At 38.9% G+C, this 10,078-nt stretch overlaps 1 protein-coding gene across 1 annotated transcript; it reads right to left on the reverse strand.

Annotated features, from left to right (window-relative positions):
• Window positions 1-5,143: 5,143 nt before the first annotated feature.
• Window positions 5,144-6,551, reverse strand: LOC109400044 (uncharacterized). The gene is made up of 2 exons (XM_062858219.1): window positions 5,445-6,551; window positions 5,144-5,179 (listed from the first exon to the last, which is right to left on the reverse strand). Exons 1-2 carry the CDS (start codon window positions 5,985-5,987, stop codon window positions 5,144-5,146), a joined length of 579 nt encoding a protein of 192 aa, XP_062714203.1. The 5' UTR covers window positions 5,988-6,551.
• Between the last annotated feature and the right edge of the window lie 3,527 nt (window positions 6,552-10,078).

The raw sequence follows: 10,078 nt of genomic DNA on the forward strand, positions 1-10,078 counted from the left end.
CATTGAAATTGAAATATGTTTTTCATATGGTGGATATCTTATAATTACGAAGCAGCAGCAAATAAGGTATTACGAGTGATTGAGTGTGTCCACCATACAAACAAGTGAATTGTTAGCTTATCTACATGTATACGTAGATTTAGCAATGGATGAAGTATTATATTTTTGATCAGAACACACTGAAAATAGCAATTTCAATGTTGTAGTCTGTTCGGGGCGAAATGAACACTGGCAATTATGAATGGATGTACGCGCGTAGCATACTGTTAGGCGTTTTAAAAAGTTTGAAAAAAAAATAATCCGATTATTATGGCCTAAAATTGATTTAATTAACTTTGATGTTATGTAAACTCGTCTAAGATGGAGTATTATATCTGTGGTATTGATCTCCGTTGACAAATTACTTAACTGGTCGGTATTCTCAAAGATACAGCATAAAATATGCAGGGGTGTCCATTATGCCCCGATGGGTGTCCATTTCGCCCCGTACCTTTCCTGCCAGCCCCAAAAAACACACGGTTTTCAATTCATTATTTCTTCACAATAATGACATTCTACCAGCTGTAAATGATTGAAATACGTAGGAAACAAGTTAAAGTTGTAAGTCAACTGATAATATTTTAAGTTTTTGTCTGTTATACAGGCCTAACATACTCATTTGCTTAGGGTGTCCATTATGCCCCTAATACCCCTATTTGTACACCAGCTTGAGTAAATAAATTTTTCATGCAAAATAGCATACCAAACCAAGAAAACTCATTATACTTTTCAAAACAACTACCCAACACACCAAGAAAACAGTAATTCATTACATGTTCGGTATTCAGCTGTTTTATGCTGGGCATTTTAAAATAACGATATTGTACAGTACACCTACCCATAAAATTCACATCAAGTTTTCTTAATAGAAAATTGACTAAATGTGACTTTTTTCTACATCAAATGGTCAACGCAAGTTATATTTACCGTATACCATCCTCTTTTTGATAATCACCTTGATAAATTTTAGTATTTTGAGCGAAACATCTTTCTTAATTTTTGGCCCAAAGTTACCCCCCAGGCCCAATGTCACCCCGTCTGGCGGCAAATGTCACGGACTACCTTCGAAAAATGCAAATGATATTCACGGTGAATATCATTTGGCATTTTTCAAAGGTTGCCCGTGACATTTACCTTAAATATTCAAAAACTAGCAGTTTTTCCGTGACTTTCTTGCAGAACTGGTCTAGCCGCACAAGTTTTTCATATACCATATTCTCAGGTTCAGCCTCTAAAATGAGCTGTATGTGATTGAATTTAGATATGACGAAATGAAATTTTCAGCACTGGTAGTAATACATTGCATGTCTAGGATCAGTGAAAACTATTGATGATTTGCAAAACGATGAAATTTGAGCAAATACATGCAGAATTTATAAAAAAAGTACAAAAAAAGCCACGTATTTTCGGCTCCCTGCAAAAGGGGGGAGGGTGCAAACGGGGGATGTACCATGCATTTCTTAGCACAACTATTCCCCTTGACTATAAAAAAAAATCCGGGGTAAAATGTTTTAAAACAAAGAAGATATTGCATTTCTACCAAAAGTAGATCGTCCCGGGTGTTTACGGGTTAATAAAAGCAATCGAATAGAAGCAAACGCATCTGTTGTTTCTGCCCTCGCGTCGGTCATACCGAATAGACCAAGTATATCGAGTCGAATTAACCCCGTCGTCGTCGTCGTTTTTACATAGTGAACCTTTTCGCTAGTGATTTGAACTGTTTTTTCCTCCCACGGTTGTGATTTCTACCGTCGCACTAAGGGGCGTTTGGCCAATCTAGCTGGCCATAAGTCATTTTTCAAAGTCGCTCGTATTGTGAAAATGTGTACTGAATATGACACATGGATAGTTGTGGAATAATGCCCTATACTCGAATATCCATCCAACAAACCTATACAAAGTCTGCTTTAGGTCAAAGCTAGGGTTGAGGAATTTTACAATTTTTGAGTAAAGTTTGTCTCCGGTTGTTTGAATATGTTTTCAGTTTTTTAACCGCAAAGTCAGTTTCAATAGACAAAATATACCACAATTGTTGCAACGAGGTGATAAAACCATTCATGTTTTCAAAATTTGTATAGTTTCTTACTTTGGGGCTCCCTCATGTGAAAACAAGCAAAAAAAACATCTGCAGTTTTTGATTGCTGGCGATTGCTGGGTCGAGACTTCCTATAACACAAGCACTTACATCCTTTTTGAGCCTAATAGAAAATCCAGCTGCGTAAAAGTGCGTACTTTTGAGTAATCAACGTTTTCTGAATGAAATCTATTGCAGAAATTGTAATTTCAGGGTCATTGCATATTTTAAGGCGTATTACACTCTTTGGGGATAGCCGTCTGATTTTTCAAATTTAGTTCTATTTCATCAGAACCCATTCAGTTAAGCGTTTGAAGGGCCTATTTTGATTCTATTTTGTTAGATTTACCAAAAATAAATGTCAATTAATTGGAAAATTTGTTTAAAATGGGATTGTAGAACAGGTTGAAACTGTTAACAAAGGAAAACACATCTTCGAATTTAACTTTTGGCTTAAAAACTCTAAGTTAACTTCTTTTCCATCGAAATAATTTTGAGATGGAGTTCTTTACTTATAATTTTTGATCCTCGTATACATTTTGCTGAACTGATCGTTGAAATGATAGTTATTACGTAAAGTATGCAATGCTTCACGAGTTATCAAAGTAATCGTAATATAAGGTGACATTGATCATACCTATCAATTTTTACCAACGACCATTGCATAAAAGTGAAAGTTAAACGTTTCATATTATTAAAACAAGTATTGGTTTACTCAGTTCATATTGAACTAAGAATCAGTACATATTGAACAAGAATTTATCATTATTTTTTTGTGTTTTTCAATGAGAAATGTCTTCAATAAACAATGTTCGTTTATGTAAAAAATACCCTGACAAGTAAAATGCAGCTTCCCCAAATTCGAATTTGTTGTCAAAATTCTTACATGTGATGTACTTTTGGAATTATTTGATAAATAAATTTCTCTAAACCGTAATATACGCCTAAAGGTAGGCAATTTCATTAAAAAGTGTAAGACTTCCTTTAATATATCAATTATTTAATTGAAAAGAGCATTTGTAACTGTGTGAATCATGCAAATTGCATTCAAATATCGTTTATGTAGTGTTTCAATGCTAATTGCGAATTAGATATGTGAAAATCCCCTGAAAATAATATTGGCCAGCTAGATTGGCCAAACACCCCTTAGTGCGTCGTGATCATATCACGGAGCGTGCCAAGTGTCGCGAGTGACCATCGTATCGTGAACAAGTCGGAACAGCCAACGTTCAGCTGATTCGGAAGTTTTCAGGTCGGCTTATACGCCCTGCAAGAAAGCTCTCCGGTCTGCTGAACGATCCGACTGAAAACTCAAAATTGCAAATGTTTCCCGTTTGCGTGAAGTCAGTCGTTTATACAAAATCCTTGCGAAATCTGAGGATTTTCGAGTGAACGGACTTCGTTTGCCAAACGGCGATTTCACTTCCTCCGACGAGGAAGTTCTGGAGTGCTTATTCAGCACACACTTCCCCGGATGTGCGGATATTACATCTTCGGATGAACGTGATGTCTTTTCTTGTACTGATTCTCTGCCATCGGCACAGAGTATCTTTACTATAGAATCGATTGAGTGGACACTAAATAGCTTTGCTCCTTTAAAATCTCCTGGGGCAGATGGGATTTACCCTATTTTGCTTCCAACAAGAAGTGATTATTTCAAACACGTTTTGAAGAAAAAAAAAAACACTTTTTTGAAGTTTTGCTACAGGGTGGTATATCTTCAAATCTTGGTGGGATTACTGTAAAGTTTGTTCCGAACGTGGGTCGTGCGTCGCATAAAGAAGCAAAGAGTTTCAGGCCTATCAGTTTGATCTCTTTTCTTCTGAAATGCTTAGAACGTATTGTGCATCATTGCATCCGTGATGTTCATCTGGCCAGCGTGCCACTACATGTGAACCAACATGTCTACCAACCTGGAAAGTCCACTGTGAACTATTTTACACAAGGTTGTTAACGATATCGAGAATGCATACCCTCAAAAGTGATCTGTTTGGGTGTTTCCTTTTAGATATCGAGGCTTTAACAACGTGCCTTTCTATACCATATGACATTCATGATATATATCTCTAATAATTTCCAATTGCATTCACCAAATACTCTTCTCGACATTGCATCAAGCAGCGATTAGAAAATTAAGTGTTTGTGGATGCCCCCAAGGGGGAGTCTTGGGCGGAGCGGACCTGGTGTGATGGTTAGAACACTTGACTATCACGCCGAGGACCTGGAGGATCGAATCCCACTCCCGACAAACTCGCAAAATGTGAGTTCTTCCTTCGGAAGGGAAGTAAAGCGTGGGTCCCGAGAAGAACTAGCCTAGGGCTAAAAATCTCGTTAATACAGATAAAAAGGGAGGAGTCTTGTCACCATTTTTGTGGAATCTCATAGCAGATAGGCTATTGAGGCAACCCAATAATAGCGGTTTTCCTACTTATGGTTCCTACATTGTTAGCCGATATGTGCATCAGGACTCTATTCGACGTGATGCAAAGCGCCCTTCAGGTAGATGACTTAACGAAGCTGTGCTCTGACAGTTCAGCGAACTGTTAACATGGACTTAGTTTCTGGTGGAGACCCAGCAAAACAGTGTTTCGATAGATTGTTAAGGGCGGACGGGACGGTCGAGGAAATATCCGCCATTGCTTTGTGGCTACTAAGATGGTAATCTCAGATTCTACTTCATATTTTGCAACAAAAACCTATCATTGTGTATGCTCACTTGCAGTGCATATGCTGATTGGTTTTCAACATCTTCAGTGCGATAGAACTCGAGATTACCATCTTCAAAATCGCGAGGCAAATTGTTAGAAAGAGAGGCAAGATAGGAAAAATAACACGGCGTCCCGTTTCACCTTAATCCAACCGGAGTTTTTCAAGTATGCAGTAGAGTAGAATATAATCGACATTTTCGTATAACAATGGTTTCAGAGTGAAAGACGTGAGTTGAATTATCGCTGCTTATTCAAAACTCTAACACCTTGTAAGAAGCTTCCTGAACTATCAAACAATGTAAGAATAGACCGGTGCTTGAGATTATATCCACAGCATCCGAAAGGTCCGACAGCTTATCTGCAATAGTATGTGCAATAAGAAAGAAACCCACTAAATTTCTATCATAACACACAATTTTACGTCTCATACCAACAACACTTTCAATAGAACACAATGTACCCTAAATTCATTTTTAATTCAACTGAATTTGAGTTAATATATGTTTGCAACGACTTATGCCATGTGTAGTTTAAACGGAACTGCTCAACTCATTTTCGTCCTAAATCTTCAGTTATGGTGAATGTAAACTGTGTTGGTTGCATAAAAAAATCCTTTTACTTACGGTCGGATTCATCGTGTCCATGTGCTCCTTCAAGCAGCTTTGCAGCAAGTTCAAAAAGTACAGAAACGCCAACAGTGTCAGCGCAGACAGGGCGGCTCCCTTGCCCTTCTTCGGCTTCGATTTGTGGATGTGGATTGGAATCGGATGCGACACCGGTGGAGGGTGGTGCGGTGGGGGATGATACTCGTAACCACCGGAGGGAGGTCCAGGCGGTCCATAGGAACTGCCTCCGTGGCCACTACTCCCACCGCCATACCCGGACGAACTGGGAGGAGGAGGTCCGTACTTGGTGCTGTGACCCTGGGAGCTATCCGCTGCGGAGTATACCGGATATGGAGGGCCCGGAGCCGACACCGGTCCTCCGGGATGCGACGGGCCGTAGTACGGGTTGTAGCTCGGTGAATACATGGTAAAAACAAACGGATGCGGACGATGATAGTAGGAGAATTGGCGATCGATGGACGGTGTTGGCTCCGAAGAACTTTCAAAGCCGACTACATCCGACGGTGTCGACGCGGGACTGCGTACTGAGTTGACTACCATCTTGGGCTGGAATCGGGAAGAGTTAGGTTCCGGAGCAGTTCTTGCGATACCGTTAGCTCACCGCACTAGACTAATCGGGAACTGGGTCTTTGAGGTAACTGCATGCAGCATGCAAAACCTGGCACCGTCGCGGTGGTGATAATTAATTGAGGTAGCACGGTGTGAAGTCACCGAGGGGAGATGCACTAGCCAGAGCTTTCATGTACCATGACATTGAAAATATTGCACCGTGACGAATGAGTTTCTTTGCCGACATAATGCCTCTTCATGCTGTTTACTTGCACTTTCACAATGCTACTTATTATTTACAATAGTGTAAGATAAACTTGATCCAGTAACATAAGCACAATTCTAATGGGACACAGATTTTGGTCTAATTTAACAAACAGCATGACAGCAAACACACATAAAACAATGTACCACAAGCGCATGTACACTGTGGTTTATAACTGTTCGGACAAACGCCGATTTTCATACAGAGTAGTCAACTTTGAGATGCTGAGCACAATATTTGACACGGATCTACAAATATGCTGAAGCTTCTCGAGGGATTCCTTCAGAATTTCCAACAGGAATTTCTTTAAAAATGTTTTCAAATATTCTATAAAAAATTCATTCAAAAAGTTTCCAGACTCTTCAGAAAAGTTTCCAGATATTACTTCAGAAATTCAATCAGGCATTTCTTCAAGAATTTTGCCAAAGATTTGTTCAGGAATTGTTCTAGGGATTTCATAGAAAATTTTCACAAGAATGTGTGTAGAAATTTCATCTGGGATTCATTCAGAAAATCCTGCGGAAATTCCTCCAGAAATTTTTGCAAAATTACTCTTAGTGATTTAAGTAGGAACTTCTCCAGAGATTCCTGCATTAACTCGAATGATTTTTCCACGGATTCTTTAATAAAGTCATTAAAACATATATCCTATGATTTTCTACGGAAATTCCTTTAGAAATATCCATGGGTTTTTTTAGGGATCTTTGCAAACCCTTATCTATGTGTTTGTTCAGGTTTTCAGAATCTATCTTTTTTCGGAAATTTGTCCACACCATTGGCGTAGCTAGGATTTTTTCCTGGAGGGGGCCCAGGGGGGGCCTGACTTGAGATGAATTTTAAGCGGGATGGGCACCCGATATGTGATTATACAAATTGGTATTGTAGTTTTGAGTAGGCAATCAAAATGACTGTTTTAGATTTGTTCATAGTTTCGTAAACTATATGAGTACGAACAATTCCTCCAAGATTTTTTTCCATAGCTTGCTTCAGTGATTTCATCATGGCTTCTTCCAAAAATTCAATCAAGAATTCATCTAGGGATTCCACTAGACATTTTTTCGGGGATTTGTCCTGGGATACCTTTAGAGGTTCCTCCAGCAATTGTTCCAGTGCTTTTTTCGAGGTTTCCGTTAGAAATTTCGCCAGAGATCCTTTAAGGTATTTCTGTAGGTATTCAGCGATTTCTACAGGAATTTCTCCATATATGCCTTCCAGAATTCCACTAGAGATTGCTCCAATAATTACATCTGGAATAATTCGAAGTATTTCTGCAGGAATGTATTCCAGAAAAACTTTTAGAAAATTTTACTTAGAGATTATTAAAAAATACTCCAAGAATGGTTTGAAAAAAATGTACAAAAAAAACCTTTAGGGATCTTAGTATGCCTTCAACAATAACTGCAGACATTGATTTCTTCAATTTTTTTATCCAGGAATATTCCTACAAAAATTCTTCCAGGTATTCGCTAAGAAAGATCTCCTGAGATTCCATAGAGTTCCTCATGGGCTTGCTTCCGGGATTGCTCATCGGGTTTCTTCAGAAATTACTTCGAGTTCCTCCAGAAATTCACCGGAAATTTCTTCTGTTATTCTTTTAAAAACGAATTCCGGGATTATTTCAAAATGCCCGCAAGATCTCTTGTTGGGATTTCTTCAGAAACTCCCCCAGGAATTAATCCAGGATTTCAGGATTTCCTCAGGAATTTTAGCGGTTTCTTCAGTATTTCCTCTTAGAATTCATCAGAAACTCCTCCTGGAATTGTCTCAGAAATCGAGCTTTGTATTTCATCATAAATCTTGAGATTCCTCCAGAAACTCCTCAAGGGATTCCTTCGGAAATTCCTCCCGGATTTTTTTCAAGAACTTTTCCAGGTATTCCTCCTGCCAATCCTCTAGGATGTTATTTAGGCATTTCTCCAGGGACTTCTGCAAGAGTTGTACAAAGAATTTCTACAGGAATTACCCCAGGTATTTCCTCAGGAATTCCTCCAGGAATTTATTCTAGAATGGATCCAGGAATTCTTCCAGGGTTTCCTCCAAGAATTAATCCAGGAATTTGTTCTCTAGGGTTTCTTCTACACATTCCTGCAGGAATTATTTCATGGATCCCTCCAGAAATTCCACCGATGATTCCTGCAGTAATTCCTCCTGAAAATCCTTCTGGAATTCTTCCTGGAATTCCTCCAGAAATTCCTTTGGAAATTCCTCCTGGAACTCCACCAGAAATTCCTTTCAGAATTCCTCTAAAAATATCTCCAGGAATTCCTTCAGAAATTTCTCCATGGATTTCTACCAGAATTCCTCTAGATTCTTCTTCAGATTCTTCAAGGAATTCATTCAGGGATTCCTCAAGGTATTCGTTTATGGATTCCTCCTGGAGTTCTTCCATTAATAGTTCCACGGAATTTTCCCAAGATTTCCTACAGTGATTTGTTTAGGAATTCCTCCTGAGGTTCCTCCAGAAATTGTTTCAGGGATTCCTCCAGGTTTATTTCCAAGAATTCCCCCAAGGATTCTTCCAAGTAATTCTCTAGAAATTCCTTTAAGGATGCCTCCAGGAATTCCTCAAGAAGTTTCTTAAGAATTACCCCAAGAACCTTTTCAGAAAGTCCTCCAGGAATTGATCCAGGAACTCCCATAGGAATCGCTTCATAAATTACTACCGCAATTCCTCCAGGAATTCCTCCGGGAATTCCTCCAAAAATCGCTCTAGGAATTATTCTACAAATTTCTTTTGGAATTTATTCAGAAATTTTTCTTGGAATTTCTTAAGAAATTAATCTTGGAATTTCTTCAGAAATTTACCCAGTAATTGCTTCCAGAATTTGTCTCGAAATTCCTCAGGGAATTTATTCCAGGAATAGTTCCTCGGAATTTCCACGAAAATTCTTTTACAAATTTATCCAGGAATTCTTCTTGGGATTCCGCAAGGAATTTGTCCAGAACTTCCTGCAGAAATTTGCCCAGAACTTTCTAGGCATTCCTGACGTTCCTCCAGAAACTGCTTCAGGGATTCCTCCAGGGATTTTCCCAAGAATTTTCCCAGGAATTCTTCCAAGAATTTCTCTAGAAATTTCTCTAAGGATCCCTCTAGGAATTTTTCAAGAGGTTTGTTTAGAAATTTCTCCTGAGAGTTTCTCCAGAAATTGCTCCAGGCATTAGTCCAAGAATTTCTTCAGGGATTCTTGAAGAAAATTCTCCAGGGTTTCCTCAAAGGATTTCTTAAGGAATTTCTCGAGATACTCCTCCAGCAATTGATACAGGAATGTCTCCAGAAATTTACCCAGGGGTTCCTCCAGGCATTCCTTCAGAAGTTCCTCCAGAGATTTCTATAGGGATTCCTCCAGGCATTCCAAGATTTCTTCAGAAATTATTACCGCAGTTTCTCCAAGAATTTATCTATAAAATCCTCCAGGGATTCATTAAGAAATTTTCGCAAGAATTCCTCCCAGAGTTTATCCAAGAATTATTCCAATAATTTCTGCTGGGATTTCTGCATGAATTCCTCCTGAGATTTCTCTAAGAATTCCTTCAAATATTTTTTTTCAGGAATCCTCCAGGAAATCCTCAAGGGATTCTTTTAGAAATTTCCGGAATTCATTCAAGAACTATTCCAAGTATTGCCCCTGGCATTCTTCCAGGATTTCATCCAGGCATTTCTACCACGAATTTCACCGGAATTACCCCAGGTATTTCTTCAGGAATACCTCCGGGAATTTATTCAGGAATGGATCCAGGAATTCCTCCAGGCATTTCTCCGGAAATTCGCACAGCAATTGCTTCAGGAATTCTTCCAGGAATTCCTCCAGAAATCCTT

The sequence above is a fragment of the Aedes albopictus genome, chromosome 1 (assembly GCF_035046485.1).
Source record: "Aedes albopictus strain Foshan chromosome 1, AalbF5, whole genome shotgun sequence".
NCBI classification, from domain to species: Eukaryota; Metazoa; Arthropoda; class Insecta; order Diptera; family Culicidae; genus Aedes; species Aedes albopictus.